Raw genomic sequence first — 17637 nt, 5'->3', positions numbered from 1 at the left:
AGTAGTTTGCGCACGCGCAGTGCCGCGGCTTCGTGAGGAAAGGGACCGTTGAGCCTCCGATGTGGAGTACTGGGACGGAAAACTTAGCCAGATTTTGCCTTTTCCTTGGTAGCTCTTGAGGGAGATTTCTGCTCTTTGTTAGAGCTACGTATTAAAATTTTCGTTAGAAGCCGGTTCGGCACTGGCCGTCTCGTATAACGTAGTTTTTCACGCTGCCCTGTAGTCTGGATCAACAAGTAAAAGGGAAAAGGTATTCTCGCCAACACTGACTTTCTGGTTATATTCTTATGGCTCCAAATCTTTATAATCAGTTTAGAATCAATAATTGCGCCCCCCAGTGTCCAGCTCCTCTGTGACCTCAGCTCACCGCGAAGCCACTGGAAGCTGCGTTCCTTTCAGGTCTTCCCCAGGAGGGCGGGTGGTGTGATTACGCTCCCTGCGCGCGGAGCACGCCGGGAGTCGTAGTCCGTTTCGTACGGCGTTGCAAAGTCCGGAAGTGGAGGGGTGTGTGCGTGTGTGTATGTGTGTGTGTGTGTGTGTGTGTGAGAGAGAGAGGACGGGCGGACTTGGGTAGCGGGACTCTACTCCGGGGCGCTTCTCCCAGGCGGGTCATGAACGGACCAGCGGACGGCGAAGTGGACTACAAAAAGAAATACAGGAATCTGAAGCGGAAGCTCAAGTTCCTCATTTACGTGAGTACCGGTGTGGGACGGTTATGGAGTGTGAGGCCTAGCTCTGAGAGGACCTCAGTTTACCCATGTGGTAAAGGGGGTGAGTAGGGAGAGATGTCTCTGGGTTCTGGGTCTTTTACGGATTGCTCTTGGCTCAGCACCCTCCCTGTCCGCTGCAGGAACACGAGTGCTTCCAGGAGGAGCTCAGGAAGGCGCAAAGAAAATTGCTGAAGGTTTCCCGAGACAAGAGGTAAGGCTTGTTGTGGACACAGCAATGTAGATTCCTCATCCTTGGGAATCCTCGTTCTCACTCCGCCCTGGAATAGGACCCCAAATGCATGCAGTTTTAGGAGGATCCAGTGGGCCTTCTAGGAGGGACTAGATAGAGCTCAAGAACATCACCAAAATGGGAATAATCATTCTCCTTCCCACTTCTCTCAGTTTCCTTCTAGATCGACTTCTGCAGTATGAGAACGTGGATGAAGACTCTTCCGGTGAGCAAAGTCATGCACATTTTTAGGACATGAGATACTGGTTCGTTAAACAAGTGTTCCTGGGTTCATCCTCTTAGGATATGGAGCTGATGTAGCCCCTCCAATGGTTCTTAAGCCTAGTTGCTGCCTTCTGTTGCCTTCTCTCTGTTTTGTCTTTTTTTCTACCCCACAGGACAGAGTTTCTCTGTGTAGCCCTGGCTTGCCTGGAACTTGCTTTGTAGACCAGGCTAGCCTGAGGCTAGCCTTAGACATACCATGCCCCTCGATTCTTAAGCATTTACTTATCCACTGTGTTCCAGGCATTGTGCTTGTCACAGGCTAGCAAATGAAGGAAACCTCTGGCTGCTTTGTCATTTCTATCAGTTATGTGTAATAAATGAAAAAAAAAAAAAACTAGAAAGATACAGAACCCCACCCCATGCCAGTAACGCATGACAGAGGCATGGAGTTAGTTACTGAGACCCAATCCTTAAAGGAGAATGACCCCGAAAGTTGTCCTCTAACCTGAAACACTTGCCACAGCATATGGGCATCTGCACAAACACTGTGGTAATGAGAAGAAAACAACAAACTAGGATTTTAAGTGATGGTGAGAGTGTGATGAGGACTAAAGGCGGCAGTAACTACTGTATAACAGGAGGATTAAAGTCAGCAAGACAGGCCTGAGAGATGGCTCAGTGGTTAAGAGCACTGACCACTCTTCCAGAGGTCCTGAATTCAATTCCCAGCAACCACATGGTGGCTCACAACCATCTGTAATGGGATCCTGTGTCGTCTTCTGCTGTGTCTGAAGACAGCAACAGCATGTTCATATAAAAATAAACCTCGAAGCAGGAAACGGGGTAGTCATTTCCTTTGCAAAGGGTCAGGAAAATAGTCTTATAAAATATTGTTATTAAACAAACTGCCTAGCTCATGCAGATGCAGCCATAGCCAGCATATTAGTAAATAAAATGGCTCTGTTTTATTAGAACTTTTATTTGTAAACATTAAATTTTGAATTTTATATAACTTGATGTAATCTTTATAATATCTTACTTTTTGCTTTTGTTGCTGTTGTTTGAGGTATATTCATTTGTAGCACTAGTAGGTCTTGCACTCATACCCAAACCTCGCCCATGCTGGAATTTCATACTTGTGCCACAGCACCCACCCACCTACTTTTTTCAGTTTTTTTTTTTTTTTTTTTTTTTTTTTTGGTTCTTTTTTTCGAAGCTGGGGACCGAACCCAGGGCCCTGCGCTTCCTAGGCAAGCGCTCTACCACTGAGCTAAATCCCCAACCCTTCAGTTTTTAAGATATTTATTTCTATGTGCACGGGTGGGTGTTTGCCTTCCTACCTGCCTGCCATGTACACACAGGTCTCTCTGGAAGCCCAAATGGGCACTGGGTCTCCTAGGCTGACTTACAGACGGTTGTGAGCAGTGAAGGAATTGAACCCAGGTCCTCTGGAATAGAAGCCACCTCTCCAGCCCACACCTAGTTTCTTTTGCGATGGCTTGTTGAGTAGCACAGACACTTGTGGCTGAACCTGACCACCTGAATTCAATCCCTAGGATTTACAGTGTAAGAGATAATCGTCCCCTTAAATTGTACCCTGACCTCCTCGTGAATGCACACATATGCACACAAATAAGTAAATGTAATTTTTAAAAAGCTTAAATATGAGCTAAATGAAACCATGTTTCATAGAGAGGGGGTGGGAGGTAAAGCCAAGCATGGTGGGACAGACCTTTAATCCCAGCCCTTCTTGAGAGGTAGAGGCAGGAGGGCCAAAAGTTCAAGGCCAACTACAACTACATAATGCCCTGCCTCTAAGCAAAAATGAAAAGCTACAAATGCAAGAGCCATGGGGCAGATGCCTTATATCTGTAATCCCAGCATTGGGAGGCTGAGGCAGAAGGATAACTCTTAAGTTCCAAGCCAGCTTGAACTACAAAGACCCTTTCTGAAAAAAAAAAACAAAAATAAGTGAGAGCCAGTTAGGCGTGTGGAATATGTCTCTAATTTTAACAGTTAGGAGACTGAGGCATAACAACCACCAGTTTAGAAGACAGCGTAGTCAACATGGTGAATTCCAAGCCAACCTGGATTACAGAGATCCATTTTAAACAACAACAAAGTGTTCTAGCTTATAGATCACACAAAAGCATGTAGTATCTGAATTGTGTGTGAATGAGAGAAAGCCACTTTAAGGGGTGGAATATGTAGAAATTGAAGTAGCAGTTCACCTATGAATTCTAGTTGAGTAATGTTGATTAGAGTACCCAGGCTGGTGTGTACAACCGCAACAGACATCATTATTCCAAGGGGTCGAATGCCTTCTTCTGACTTCCTCAGGCTTGCGCATGAACATTCCACACACAAACACATACATAAAAACATAGGAGATAGTAGCAGGAAGGTCTCAGAGTTCAGGGCCACCCAGGGATGCACGTACATTGAGAGTCTTGGATATAAATAAGGGATCCAAGTAGAAGAAAACATGTGTCTTGTGCAGTGGTTGCTCGGTGAATGATGAGCCTTCGAGGGACTGCACTGAGCAAGCCATTAGCCAGAGCACAGAGGCCGGGGTCGGGCCTTAGTGTGTGCTAAGGTAGATGCTAAAGCATGTGGACCGAGATCCTAAATTGGGTTGAACAGCAAGTGGCAAATGGCTGAGCCGGTGATCTTAACATGTTGGTGGCCTAGCTGGTGGCAGTTGGAATGTGGAGCAGAGGAAGCTCTAATGGTTTTGAGGGATGTTGTATGGGTCCCTGGATAAGGAAAGTAGAGCAGAAACTGACAGTTACTTAGAGGCACATGAGAGAATGGCCTAGGGTGGTCAGAGACTCACAGGCTCCGTGCAGTGCCTTCTGCGTTCTGCATTCAGTGAGCTCATCTGGGAGCACAGGTGGTACACTTCCTACTTCTGTGCCTAAAAAACCAGCAGAGTGTAAGGAGCCTGGCACATCGCACGTGTTGGCAAGAGTGCCACGGAGGGGGCTGGAGAGATGGCTCAGTGGTTAAGAGCACTGACTGCTCTTCCAGAGGTCCTGAGTTCAACTCCCAGCACCCACATGGTGGCCCACAACCATCTGTAATGGGATCCAATGTCCTCTTCTGGTGTGTCTGAAGACAGGAACATACATCAAATAAATCCTTAAAAAAAAAGGGGGGGGGGGTTGGGGATTTAGCTCAATGGTAGAGCGCTTACCTAGGAAGCACAAGGCCCTGGGTTCGGTCCCCAGCTCCGAAAAAAAGAACCAAAAAAAAAAAAAAAAAAAAGAGTGCCTGTGCCTATGAGAAGTGGAGTGAGAGTTGAGGGATTCCCCAGAGCATGTGTATGTGTGCCCACTGGGAGGTCACCCTCCCTAGCACCTTTCTGTAGTGTTGAGGTTGCAGACCTCTGAGGTGGATTGGGAAACCCTCTACAACCCCACAGATTCAGATGCCACTGCGTCTTCAGACAACAGTGAGACCGAAGGGACGCCCAAGTTGTCGGACACACCAGCCCCTAAGAGGTAAGCAGGAACCAGACTCTTCCAGGGCGGGAGTGGGGATCTGGGCTTTCCTGCTGCTCCTAACTCTCTCCCTACCCTCCAGGAAGAGAAGCCCCCCGATGGGAGGTGCCCCATCCCCTTCCAGCCTCTCATTGCCTCCTTCATCAGGATTTCCCCTGCAGACTTCTGGGGCCCCCTCCCCATACCTGAGCTCGGTGAGTTGGGACAAGGCTAGGAGGTAGTGTGCTACCGTGCCTGGGAACACTGTGGGTGTCGCTTGGGCAAGGGTGAGTCTTACTGATTCAGAATGTGTCCACCTGTGGCCAGCAAGTAACCTCTGGCGGGTGTGAGTCAGGGTGGCCTACTCTTGCCTGTGTAGGGGCAGACCCAGGACACAGTCCTGCTGCTGTCCCTTCCCTTCTGTTCTCAGGAGCCCTGGGAGCCACACTCATCAGCATGTCTTTTGTTTTCCATTCTCCTGTGTACATCCCCTCCCTTCACCTGCTCCATTTCCCATCTCCATCTTCCTGCTCCCACCTGCAGCTGGCTTCTCCCCCTTACCCCCCATTCCCTTCTGACTACCTGGCCCTGCAGCTGCCTGAGCCCAGCCCCCTGAGGCCCAAGCTGGAGAAACGGCCCCGCCTACCCCGGAAACTCAAGGTACCCTGACCTGGGACTGTAGGGAGGGGCCACAAGGCAGGACTCGGATCTAAAGGAAGCTTAGCTCTAGGGGGCATGTACAGGAACTGAGTGGTTTTGCTTGAGAAAGGGTCTCTTGCTGCATTATCTAGGAAGAATGACCTTGAACTTCTGGTTCTCCTGCCTCCAACTTTTTGGTGCTAGGATTACAGGCCTGTGCCACCACACCTCATTTACGGAGTGCTGAGAGTTGAGCCCAGGGCTTGGTGCGTACTAGCATAATGACTTGGCTACACCCTTAGTCCAATGTCCAGGAATTTTTTTTTTTTTTTTGGTTCTTTTTTTCGGAGCTGGGGACCGAACCCAGGGCCTTGCCAATGTCCAGGAATTTTGAAAAGTTAATTTGAGATGTGTAGTTTTAACCCAAGGCTCAACACTGAAGGGCAGAGCAGAGAACTGTGCTGGCAGTGGTACAATTAGTCTTGGAAGACTCCCAAGTTAGGGCACTTGAGGTCCTGCCTCACAGCCTGGCTGTGTGACTGGGACCTACAGCATGGCTAGAGGGAAGCATTTTGTGCATGAGTACTGTGTGCAGCCCTGGAGCTGGGCTGGGATTGTGGTGCTTAGAGTCTAATCAAGGCCTCCACAGTTCAGAACAGTGTGACTCTGAGCAAGTATCCTAGACTCAAAGTGATCCAACCTGGTAAAATGAACAAGTGTCCGTGACTGCCTCCTATGTCTGTGTCAAAGACCCTATCTGGAGTGCTGCAACTCTGCCACGGACATTGAGACAAACCTCATACGGCCTCCTGTTCCGGCACAAGGCAGAGGACAAATAAGATCCACTGGCCCGGGGCTGGGGATTTAGCTCAGTGGTAGAGCGCTTACCTAGGAAGCGCAAGGCCCTGGGTTCGGTCCCCAGCTCCAAAAAAAAAAGAACCAAAAAAAGATCCACTGGCCCTAGTAGAGAAAAAGGAACAGAATGGGTGGGACTTCCCCCCTCCCCCCAGCTGAGGACCGAACCCAGGGCCTTGCGCTTGAGCACTCTACCACTGAGCTAAATCCCCAACCCCATCGGTGGGACTTTTTTTTTTTTTTTTCTTTTTTCTTTTTTTCGGAGCTGGGGACCGAACCCAGGGCCTTGCGCTTGCTAGGCAAGCGCTCTCCATCGGTGGGACTTTTAAGGTGGATAATCTAGGGTGCTATTGACTGGATTCAGGAAATAAGCCATGAGGAGTCTGGGAAAGGGTTTCAGTCTGGTAAACATGCTTGTTGAAAGACAAGGAGGCCAGGGGTGTGGTGGCTCATGTCCTTAATCCCAGCACTATGGAGGTAGAAGTAGGTGAATTCTTATGAGTTCAAGGCCAGCCAGAGCTGCATAGACAAGCCAGGGCTTCATAGTCAGGATGTGTCTCAAAACGAGCAAAAACAAAAGGGAGGAGGCTTGGTCACTGATGAGAGCCAAGGGCTGAAAGCACATGGGGCCTCGAGGTGCTAGGGACTAGGGCTTATGTGGGAATGGAGTAAGAGCTGCTAGGGCAGGGAGAGCAGGGCAAGGTCTAGATCAGCTTGCATTTTCAGACACATGGACAAAGTGGCTCTGTGGAGACAGGCCTGGGTACACTCAGAAGGAAGTGACTGCAAGAACCCTGCAGAGTACACCATGGATCCGTGTCAGAAGGCCTTTGGGGTTTCCTGAGAGCTGCAGTTTGACTGAGAGGGAGAAGGGTTCCCCGAATCCCAGGGCTCTTAACCTGAGAGTATAAAGACGCAGACCGGCAGCTGAAATGAGGATTATGGGAGAAGCTGGTTCTAGAAGAGAGATGGGAATTGGCCATGAACCTGTCGAGAGGGCATCTGGAAATGCTATTTGGACAGTGGCCTTTGTGAGCTGGGGCTGTACGAATGAAGAAGGGGAAAAGGCTGCACCTAGAGCTCGCTCCGGACTGATGAGAAGCAAACCTAAGATAAAGGGAGGCGGCCATGCCCCTCATCTGGGAAGCAAAGTTGAGTAGGGACCAGGCTACACAGTTCTGGGTGCCCTGACATCACAAGCAGAATCAGAGTGTATTTATAGTGGCTGAGAGTGCGAATTCTGCCTGGCATAGTGCTATATACCTTTAATCCCAGCACTTGGAAGGCAGAGGCAGGTGACTATGAGTGTCTCAGAGAAAGAAGGAATAGGGAGGGAAGTTCCTCTAGTTCCTGGGGATTACGTGTGAATTCTCAGGACTAGTGGCTCAGTGGGAGTTCTTGCCTGGCATTTTCAAAGCCTTGAGTCCCTAGCACTGGGGAACAGTTGGGCTAGTAATGCATGCTGGCCTTTCCTGAAAGCACTCAGGACGGTGGGAGAAAACACGGCACGGCAACCTAGGCCAGGTAAGAGCTTTGGCAGGTTTGGATGTGGTGGCTGGGATGCAAGAGAAAGGCTGGAATCGACTGCTTTTGCTTCTGGGCATGGGGAATCAGGGAAGGGCTGATGGAGCACTGGGTCAGTAAGATAAGCATAGTCCCAGATGGGTGTGGGGGAGGTGCAACATGGCTGAAGACACAGAAGGGAGGCCTAGATGCCACCACTGAAGAGCTGAGTCCCAGAACTTCCTAGGTGGGAGAGAAAGGATTTGGATTCAACTCTTTCACATACTCACATGTGACCTTGGGTGTGTCACTGAGCTCTCTTTCCTTCATGGAGCACTCGAGAGGCTAAAATGAGTGCAGGATGAGAACATAGCCTAGCCAATGCCTGCGCCTTGGCAGCCCCATAGAGCTGCATTGGCTGCTCTTGGTCATGCTGAGGAGGTCCTGGGGAGTGTAGGTCCTGGGGAGTGGGGTGGTGATGCAGAGGAGCCATAGAGGCCTGGTCCCCTGGAGTTGTCTTTAGTCATGTGTGTGCATCAGTTCTCTGTGCACTCGGGCTATCTTGGTTACTTTTCCATTGCTGTGACACCATGACCAAGGCAACCAGTAGTGTTTAGTTGGGACTTGTGGTTTTAGAGGACTAGAATCCATGAGTCTTTAGAGAACAGAGGGGAGAGACAGAGAGCATCTAAGCTAGATGAGAAGTTCAAGGGCTTTTGAAAAGTCCAACCTCACCTCCAGTGACACACCTCCCCCAGCAAGACCAGCTACTGAGTTCTATACAGTTTCACCAGCTAGGCACCAAATGTTCAAACATAAGAGCCTATGGGGGAAGCCTTCTCATTCCAACCACTCTAGGGGTCCTGGTTCTTCCCAAAGCTGCCCCTGTCTGAGACCTCGCCTACTCTAGCACCCTCACATCACTCCACAAGCAAAGGAAGAGGAGGGGGTCCTTGAGAAGCAGGAGCAGGCCATAGGCCAGGCATGGCAATGTCAGGAGGTCGTTGTAGAGGCCACACACATGTGTTGCTCGCTGCCCCAGCCACATGGGCCCCTTGGCAGCTGTGCAGTGAGGACTAGACTTTAACTTCTGTTTGCACACCTCAGTTCCTTCTCCTGACAGATGACCCTGTCTCTCTTCTAGGATGGTATGTAAGGTGGAGATTACTGGTAGAAGTCACCTAGGCCATATTAGGTGTTCAGTGTGTACCTGTGGCACATGAGCTGTCATGGCATCCAGGGAGTTCTCTTGAGGGAGGATGTATGAGGACTGGCAGGGTTGGGCAAACAGTCCTTTGCAACTTAGAGGACAAGGCATGACTTTAACAAATGGAACGGAGCCAGCCTGTTAGGCACACTTCACTGCCCATCCTGAGGGCAGCCAAGGCCAAGGCCCTCAGGCAGAGGAGTGACATGCTCAGGTTTGTGTTCTAGAGTGACCACTCTGGCCGCAGTGTGGAGGAGGAGCTGGAGCTGGGAGAGGCTGAAGGCAGGGAGTCCAGTTAGGAGGCTGGTGCCTAGACCAGGTGAGCTGAGAGAAGGTCCTGGCCCAGGCTGGTGGCTGCTGGGGCTCGTCCCAAGGAGGGGCTCATCCACAATGGTCATAGAAACTGGGGAGCAAAGCTGTTGCTTAGGCTTCTGGCTTAGGTAGCCTGTGATGCCTCATAGACCAGTGACTCCCACAGGAGGAGGAGGGAGAGCCGACCAGTGGTGGCAGGTGGTGCCCAGAGGCAGGAGGAAGGCACTAGTCTTGAATCTGGCTGTAACCGTGAACACAGCAACCAGAGTGCCTTGGTAGAAAAGGAAGAGCCCAGCCTTTCTGTCAGGGTCCCTGTCAGACTCCCCTCACCCCATTCCCATCATGCCTCCATCTCTGCCCCTCACCCCAGGCATTCATGGCTTGAGACTGAGGGGCTGCAGTGGGCCCCACACACACACCTTGACCTGCCTTTCAGTGGGCACTGTGCAGCTTCCTAGTGCTGGTGCATCTGACTAGACCTCTTTATGTTTCTCCCCCTGCTGCAGATGGCGGTGGGCCCCCCTGACTGCCCTGTGGGTGGACCGCTGGCTTTCCCTGCCAGGGGTTCTGGTGCCAGTGTTGGGGCAGCTCTGACCCCCCTGCCTCCTCCCAAGATGCCTCCACATACAATCCTGAGCACCGTCCCTCAGCAGATGTTCAGCGATGCCGGCAGCGGAGATGATGCCCTAGACGGAGATGATGACCTGGTGATCGACATCCCGGAGTAGCCACTCAGTGCTACCTGCCAGGCACCCCGCCCAGTGCTCCTCCTGAGCCAGCACACTGAGCCCACTTCCTCAAGAGATGTTTATTGATGCCCAGTTGCCATGCTTCGGCCACTGACACAATCAGAAAAGGCGTAAACATGCACAAATGTCCCCGAGGAAGGTGGCAGGGGCCCTGCCCTTACACCCACCCCCATCCTGGGAACAATTATTTAATGAGTGGCCAAAAGGGTCTGCTACATCTTAGGAAGGTAGAGACCCTTGGTGGCCGCCCCTTTAGAAGAGCAGCTGCGCAGGGCTGGGACATTTTAATGAAGGCTCTGTATTAAAGAGTTGGCTCTTTCTTTCCTTATCCTTTCCTCTATTTGGAAATGTCCTCCTCTAATCTCCCCTAATCCCACCCCCTCCTTGTGGGGCAGGGGACCAGGCAGCCTGGAGAGGCCAAGAGAGGAGCTGCAGGATTGGGTGGGGCACTGGCAGGAGACTCCCACGTAGCCCTGTGCATGGGGTGGTTGCATATTTGCAGGTAAGAGCAAGTCAGGCAGGAGGAAGTTTGCATATGTGAATATAGCTCTCCACATCCCTCACAAGAAGATAGACCCACGGTCACAGAGACTCACAAAAATAAGACAGGTAGTGTGGGGCAGGGGCGTCCCACCCATGTAAACGTGCAACACACTCGTGCGAAGGTTGGGTACTGGACCCGGCCGCAGAGGGCCTGTGCTGGGCAGCTGCAGTCTGTTCAGGCCAACGGCAACGCCCCTGCTGCTGGGGGCAGCTCGCTGGTCAGGGTATGCCAGCGCTCCACTGCTGTGTCCGGCTGATGTAGACAGTCTCTCCAGTGTTTCTGGGCCTCTCCCCGGGCTCCTGGCCCCAGAGACACACCACCTGAAGAACAGGCAAGGCAGGCCAACCTGTCAGTGCCCACTCTCTTCCACTTCCCTGACACCTGGTGGACTCCTCCACTCACCTATGAAGTCATTGGATTTGCCAATGTCGTAGTCCCAGACTGTGACTTCCAGGGTCTTGGTAGCCAGAGTGGAGAGTTCCATCTCATAAAAGAATTCCTGAGAACAAGGCAGGAGGTGCTTTCTGAGAGACCTTCTCACATTGCTCTCCCCAGACCATCTTGATTTCTGCTCCCTGCCATTTTTACCTCATTAAATTCCGGGTTCAGCGTCTTCTTCTTTACACACGTCTTATGCTTGGATTTCTTATCCACGTCTGGTCTCAAGTACCTTGGGGAGAGGGGAATGTGAAGTTAGTTAGGGACAGGCTAGGCCCCAGAGCAGTTAGGCTGGGGTCAGGCTTGGGCAAGGGCTCACGTCTTCACATAAGGGTCAGAGTAGCCGTTAACATCCATTGCAGCCAGGTGAGCACAGCGAACAATGCCCACCAGCAGCCCATGCCGCCGAGAGCTGTAGCTGAGGCTCAGCAGGATGCGCCCGCGCTCTTCCAACAGCCCAGGTCCCTGCTCTGCCTGCTCTAGCTGCCAGAGAAGGAGGCAGAGGTCAGTCTGTGGTTTGCCCCACCCCCCACCTAGACAGGGTTCTCAGCATCATGTGCCTCACCTCCTTCAGGTAACAGGATATGCCCCTCAGCGCCGCAGACATTGAAGAGGGCGAAGGAAGCTGAGGAGGCAAAGAAGAGGTTCTGGCCAGCTGACCTTTCCAGAGCCCCTCGCCCCATACCTGTTAGCCCCACACGGACCGGGACCTGACGCTCAAGGCAGATGTTAAAATGCTTCTTCTGTGAAGGCTTGAGGCGGCGGAGGGGCACTCGGATCTCCCCAATAAATTCATTGTGACTCAGCTTGTCCTCATCACAGACCGAGATCCTGGCGGGAATGGTAGTGTCAGGGTCCCTGGGTATCTGAGGCCCACTCCGGAGGGAGAAAAAGGTCCTCAGACTGATTCCAGGTCTGCCCTAAGTTCAACACCTCATCTGTAAAATGGGTGGGGGCTTGAGAAGGGCAATTGGACCCGCCCAGGGCTGCCCTGTATCTTATCAAGAATTACCCAGCTGAACCCCACGGATGTGGCTTGGTGGGTATGGCCACAGGCACAGTGGTAGTAACCAGTCAAGGACTTCTGATTGACTTGGGTGCCCTTTTCTTTCCCATTTGAGCAAGACGAGCCTGGCCCAGGTTCAGCAATATGGGGTGGAGACGTGAGTGTTTACGGTACGATGTATTGAAATCTCAGTCCTGCTCATTACCTGTGTGACCTTTTGCAAGTCACCCCAGTGCCCTAAAGCTGTCGTGAGAGTTAAAGCAAAGAAATGCTCCCTAGGAACTGGGTACGGTGGCACTGTGATCCTAAGCACCAAGTTCAAGGCCAGCCTGGGCTGACCCTGTCAAAAATCAAAACTGCCTCTGTGACCTCGACCTCAAGGGTTCATTGTCTACTGTGAGGCCAATTTTGCTGCTTCTGCCTTTATCTCTGCATGATAAGAAGCCCTCAGCAGTTCCCTATCACCCAAGCGTAAAGGAAGAAGTTTCTCCTGACCTGGACTCAGTTGCCTCCGTTCCCCTTAGAAGTGCTTCTCACACCTAGCGTGGTGGCAAGTTCTCTGACCGGGAAGACTTTCCTCCTCGGATTATAGGTAGCTATGGAATAGGGTGGGCAGCCCGAGGTGTATAGATCTGACTAGAGTCAAAGGTTATGGAAGGGTGTCTTGGAGAGCAGAGAATCCTTTCCGGAAGAGGCACATTTGGGGCTGAGCCTCAGATCAAAGATTGAGGTTGGCCGGAGGCCAAGGGCATGTAGGCACAACTAAAAGCCCTCAGATGCCAAACCTAGCCCGCTGCCAGAAGGCCATTAAGAACACTTGAACTTGCTGCCGAGGGCTGTGGGGGCCGCTGGTTATTGTGGAGTGTCACCAAGACAGGGGCTTGGGACATGCGATTGACCAAACAAAGATTACAATGACAGCTTTCCCAGAGGTACTGCCTGAAGGAAAAGCCCTCACCTGAGCACCTTGTGGGTGATGTCGTCATCTGTGATTCCACTGTACGTCAGCTCCTCGTTCCACACTGGGTTCAGTGTGTTCCTCTGTGTCTTGGTTTTTAGCTTATTGGCCTGGGGCATGGGGACAAAGGGTTCTGATGCATGGACCCTATAACCCCCAAAGGCTTAAGATGGGGGTGGGGAGGGACCCATAAACAAGCCAGTCCTGGAAGGAGACATACCTTGCAGGCTCCTGGCAGGAGGTGCAGCTTTACATAGGGGTCAGCCAGGCCGTTGAAATCCATGGGCTTGAGGCCCTAGAGGACAGGATTCAAAGGGGACTTTAGCCTCCCAAGCCTTTCTCCCTCCTCCTGCAGGACTAGATCCCCACAGAGTACGGTTCCAGAGATACAGAAGGAGTAAGAATATGCCCTGATTGGGGGAAGGCGGAACCTCCCCCCCAGGGTGGCAGGCTAGGAAGGAGGGATACACACCTTGGCCCTGAGGATTCTACAGTGCAGCATGCAGGAAGCCTGATCATAGAGAAGGTCAAATTCCAGCGTGCCCAGGGCAGCTTCAGAAAAAGCGAGAGGAGAGAGAGTAACGTGAGACTTTGGTCCATGTCAAGGTGTGAGACCTGGCGGCTAAAAGAATGTGCCCTTATCTCTGCCGGCCTGCCAGTGTATGTGCAGGAGGCTGAGCAGCCATGTGCATGCCTGCGTCTAGGTCCCTGGCTCGGCCGCAACTGTCTGTGTGGGTGGTGGAGTGTCTCAGCAGAAATATTGAATATTGAGCCTTGCTGAAGCTGTAATCTGCACCCAGACTGCAGCTGTGGTGGCGGGACTGCCCTTCCTCCTCCCCATCCTCCATGCACACACGCATTCAGGAGGCTGCTCACTCCCACAAGCTCACTGAGCCCCCAGACTCACTGGTATCATCCGAGTCGTAGCTGTCTACCTCAGCTCCATCGTCGGGTGTAGTGGCCCCAAGGAGAGCCGCAGGGGGGGCCAGAGCCAGAGGGGCCAGATGAGCTGGGGCTTCCCCGAAGCCCCTGCCGCCGCCGCCACCCTCTGGTCCTGGCCCCCTGCGAGGGAAGTAGTCGGAGATCTGGCGGATGGGCCTGATGGGTCCAGGGCACACGTTGATGGCCATGTGCTCCTGGATGTTGATGGTCATGCGATCGCCCCTGCGGCCCCTCATGCAGCACCTCTGGCTGGGAGACGGGTGTAGAGCTGGAGTGGCCGGCTGGGGTCTGTAGGAACCTCACTGCCCTCCCTTCCTGGGTGTTGAGGGAGAGGATGATCTGTGCTAGTTGGTGGGCAGGCAGGAGGCCTGGCTTCACAAGGGGCTGGCTGGGTTGTCAGATCAGTCCTGGCAGACAGGTCGTGACTCCCACTTAACCCTGCCCACTACCTGCACATTGTCCCTCTGTCACCTTTCCAGGGCTTTCCTCTTATTCTGGGCTCTCCCTCTGTCCCCATCCTTGCAAGTCCTCCAGGAACCCCACAGTTCCCCCTCCTTTGCTGCTCTGAAGCTCTGGCCATCTTCTGCATTTGGCGCGGGGCTGGCCAGGGTGTCACCCACCACCCCTCTAGGCTTCTCTTCACTCAGCCTAAGCTTCTTCTGCCTGTCTGCCTGCCTAGTCCCTAACCCGGGTCATCCGCCCTCCCAACGAAGGGACCCCTTGCCTCGGTTTTCTCCGCCTCTCACCCTCACCCGCGCTCCCCTGGCCGGTCCAGCCCCCGCACCTGTCCCTGAGCCTCCAACAGGTGCCCAGCACGGGCCGCCCGTGGGCGCAGGCTGGGCGGCGGCGGCGACTGCGGCGCGGCGGGCGAGGACCGAGCGAGAAGCGGCGCGGGGCGGGAGTGGCGGGAGCTGCCGCGGGCCGCCGGGAGGGGCGCGGGGCGAAGAGGGCCAGGCACGGGCCCCAGAACGCACGCGAGTGCACACTCCACACGTGTGCTCGCGCTCACACCCGCCCGTGCGCCTTGGGCCAGCTGACACGCGTGCACACTCACCCGAGAACTTGGCGTGCACCTCCGCGAGAGGCGCCCGGTGTTCCCCAGCTCCTCCCGGGAGACCCAGGCCCCCGCCCCGCCGCGCAGCCCTGGCGCCTCCCGCTGCCCCGCCTCTCGCCTTCGCTGGCTCCCAGGGCTCCAGGGCCCGACCACCGGGCCTGGTTGCCATAGCGACGCTGGTTTCACTCACACCCCCATCCCAGAAAGCACCAGAGGGGAAAGGAAAGGGCAGCTGTCCTACCCCTCCCTGGGTGTCCGTGGGTGTGGCTTAGAGATCCGCAGTGACCTAGGGACCCGCAGGCAAAAGATGAGAGACCTGCTCCTGCTTCTCTGGGAAACCACATTCGGAAGGAGACTGGCTTTCCCTTCTGTCCTTCCATCTTGTGATCCAACTCAGCTCGGGACCTGGGTCCCATTATCAGACCCACATCTCCCACCACCCTCTGCCATCTCCACTTCGGTTCCTTGAACCTGCAGTCATCACGAGCTGCCTCCTGCCTCCCGCCACTAGCCTTCTGTCTGTTTTTGTTTGTTTGTTTGTTTGTTTGTTTTTGTTTATTTTTGTTTTTTTTTTAATATCTTAATGGGCATTAGCCAGGTGGGCAGCATGGGTTGGCCTTGAACTCCTGAATCTCCTACCTCACTGGATTACAGATTGTGCTACAGGAGGCTTCAACCCTAACCTTCGATTTTCTTGTGTCCTGAACTTACCTTCTTGGAAAGGCCAAGTCCTCAGAGGCGCCCTTCAGGGCCAGGAATCCCCTGCCCACGTTTGGCAGATAACACTTGACCTTCAGTTTCTGATCTCCTCTAGGATCCACTACTCCTGAGAACTGCCTTCCCTGATCACTCCAAGTCACCTGTTCCTAGCAATCTTTTGGACCATACACACACACACACACACACACACACACACACACACACACACACACACCCTCTCATCTCTATATCCCTTTAGCCAGAAAACCCTTAGACTCAGTTCTGATGACAGTTTTGCCTGTTTAGAGCCGGGGAGTTGCGACAGAGACCAGGCTGATTCATCTCTGAGTCCGGAGTGCCCCAGATACTAAGTCAGCCTCACTAAATATTGGGCCTCAACAGAGAAATTCTTCTGCCCAACATGTGACTATGCCTAACACTGACTAACTGTACACCTGAATGTTTGTCAAGGCCTGCGGCCCCAGTACAGTGTGTGCTTAGCACGCACTCGGTTTGCTCCCTGGCACTGAATAAAGATAACATGGTTGCCTAACAGGCACAAGGCCCTGGGTTCGATCCCCAGCTCCAAAAAAAAAAAAAAAAAAAAAAAAAAAAAAAAAAAAAAAAAAAAGATAACATGGGAGTAAATTTTACATGTTTGTATTTTAAAACTTTAAAATAATATAAAGTCATAACACAATACTGGTCCCCTATGAAATGGATAAGTCTCAGCACAAGATTCTTCCTTACAACCTTTTTTTTTTCTTTTTTTTTTTTTTTTTGAGATAGGGTTTCTCAGTGTAGCCCTGGTTGTTCTGGAATTCACTGTTTTTAGAGCAAGCTGACCTCGAACTCAGATCCACCTGTCTCTGCTTCCCAAGACCTGGTATTAAATCCGTGCACCACCATCTGACTTACCTACAACTTCTAAAAAGAAAATAAATGAAATGTCCAGGCATGAGAGACTGGTTAAATTAGCTATGACATAATCTCCCATATCAAAATATTATGCAGCCATGAAAAGTGAGGCTACAGATATATATATATATATATATATATATATATATATATATATATATATATATATTCTCATACACACAAAATTGTCTTCGTAATCTCTTTTGCTTAAGCCAAGATGCAGAGTGCAGAGCAGCACCTGGGAATGCTGCCGTTGAATGGGGGGAAGACCTTACACATGTTTATTTGTGCGTATATTACTTCCAGAAGACTGCACAAGAAAATGGTATCTATGGTGACCACTAAAGGATGAGGTTGTTGTGAAGCAGGGAAGGGCAAGAATAGGAAAGATTTGGCCTCCAAATCTTCCTGTGTTGTTCTCTTTGAGACAGTGCCTCTGTAATCCTGTCTGGCCTCTGACTCACTGTGGAGACCAGGCTGGCCTCAGAGATCTGTGTGCCTCTGACCCCAGGCGGGATTAAAGGTGTGAGCCACCTGCATGCTTCTGAATTGTGCCATGATCATGTCACCCCTTCCAAAGAGCACATTAAAATCACAAACATTTGAGGGTGTGAGGTAACTCACATGGTAATGGCACTTGCCATGCAAACCTGGCTTTGCTTATAGGACTTCACATGGTAGAAGGAAGGACCGAATTCCTACAGATTGACTTCTGACCCCTACACATGGGACATAGCACACAAGTCAATAAATATTGAACGTTTACCATTTGTCTTTGTGTAAGACCAGACTCAGGGCCTTGTATAGACAAAGCATTCGACCTTCATAGCTCTCTGGGGTAAAGGAAGGAGGAAGCCAGGCCTCCTGGCCCAGGACCTGGGAGGCAGAGGCAGAACATTTGTCAATGAGTTCCACGTCACGGTCGCCGTAGTGCATTCCAGACAGCCAGCACTACAGAGCAAAGGCTGTAGGTCTGGACCTGGGAGCCAAGGAAAGGAGCTGTGTGATCAATGAATCCTTCACTGCTGTCATCTCATTGTGGACATCTTGGACTTATCCCAGCAAGCCTTGCAAAGCCTCCCCCCAAAGGCAAGAGCCCAAGGACAAGGCAAGCAGTGATGAGCCTTAGCAGTTTACAGTGGGAAAAGCTCTGTGCCCAACATACCT

General features: G+C 52.0%; 2 protein-coding genes across 23 annotated transcripts; one reads left to right on the top strand and one right to left on the bottom strand.

Moving 5' to 3' along the window:
* The first annotated feature begins 110 nt into the window (after positions 1-110).
* On the top strand, positions 111-11698 carry Ino80e (INO80 complex subunit E). 15 transcript variants are annotated; one of them, XM_063286151.1, is made up of 8 exons: positions 111-250; positions 339-692; positions 851-921; positions 1113-1165; positions 4589-4667; positions 4750-4861; positions 5190-5306; positions 9669-11078. In XM_063286151.1, exons 2-8 carry the CDS (start codon positions 612-614, stop codon positions 9888-9890), a joined length of 735 nt encoding a protein of 244 aa, XP_063142221.1. In that variant the 5' UTR covers positions 111-250; positions 339-611; the 3' UTR covers positions 9891-11078. The 15 variants fall into 15 exon arrangements, with proteins under 15 accessions (XP_063142221.1, XP_063142222.1, XP_038963358.1 ...); XM_063286152.1 differs by having other exon boundaries at positions 113-250; positions 317-692; XM_039107430.2 differs by lacking the exon at positions 111-250 and adding an exon at positions 9078-9169 and having other exon boundaries at positions 418-692; positions 5241-5306; positions 9669-9715.
* Positions 9956-15707, bottom strand: Doc2a (double C2 domain alpha). 8 transcript variants are annotated; one of them, XM_063272851.1, is made up of 11 exons: positions 15565-15707; positions 13765-14048; positions 13330-13409; positions 13078-13152; positions 12858-12967; positions 11598-11724; positions 11459-11518; positions 11213-11376; positions 11044-11125; positions 10858-10954; positions 9956-10775 (listed from the first exon to the last, which is right to left on the bottom strand). In XM_063272851.1, the coding sequence occupies exons 2-11, from the start codon at positions 14033-14035 to the stop codon at positions 10630-10632; spliced, it is 1212 nt and encodes a 403-aa protein (XP_063128921.1). In that variant the 5' UTR covers positions 14036-14048; positions 15565-15707; the 3' UTR covers positions 9956-10629. The 8 variants fall into 8 exon arrangements, with proteins under 8 accessions (XP_063128921.1, XP_006230397.1, XP_006230401.1 ...); XM_006230335.5 differs by lacking the exon at positions 15565-15707 and adding an exon at positions 14854-14971 and having other exon boundaries at positions 13765-14114; XM_006230339.5 differs by lacking the exon at positions 15565-15707 and adding an exon at positions 14854-14955.
* Positions 15708-17637: the final 1930 nt, after the last annotated feature.

Source organism: Rattus norvegicus, chromosome 1, assembly GCF_036323735.1.
Source record: "Rattus norvegicus strain BN/NHsdMcwi chromosome 1, GRCr8, whole genome shotgun sequence".
Taxonomy (NCBI): domain Eukaryota; kingdom Metazoa; phylum Chordata; class Mammalia; order Rodentia; family Muridae; genus Rattus; species Rattus norvegicus.
The sequence above is the reverse complement of the archived record's forward strand: the minus strand, read 5'-3'. Positions and strand labels throughout refer to the sequence as shown.

Coding starts and splice junctions, on each gene's coding strand:
- Ino80e (XM_063286151.1), top strand. CDS start 612: ATGAACGGACCAGCGGACGGCGAAGTGGACTACAAAAAGAAATACAGG. Junction 1,166..4,588: donor CGTGGATGAAGACTCTTCCG/GTGAGCAAAGTC, acceptor ACAACCCCACAG/ATTCAGATGCCACTGCGTCT. Junction 4,862..5,189: donor CCTCCCCATACCTGAGCTCG/GTGAGTTGGGAC, acceptor TCCCACCTGCAG/CTGGCTTCTCCCCCTTACCC.
- Doc2a (XM_063272851.1), bottom strand. CDS start 14,035: ATGAGGGGCCGCAGGGGCGATCGCATGACCATCAACATCCAGGAGCAC. Junction 11,377..11,458: donor TATCCTGTTACCTGAAGGAG/GTGAGGCACATG, acceptor CTTCTCTGGCAG/CTAGAGCAGGCAGAGCAGGG. Junction 10,955..11,043: donor TGAACCCGGAATTTAATGAG/GTAAAAATGGCA, acceptor CCTTGTTCTCAG/GAATTCTTTTATGAGATGGA.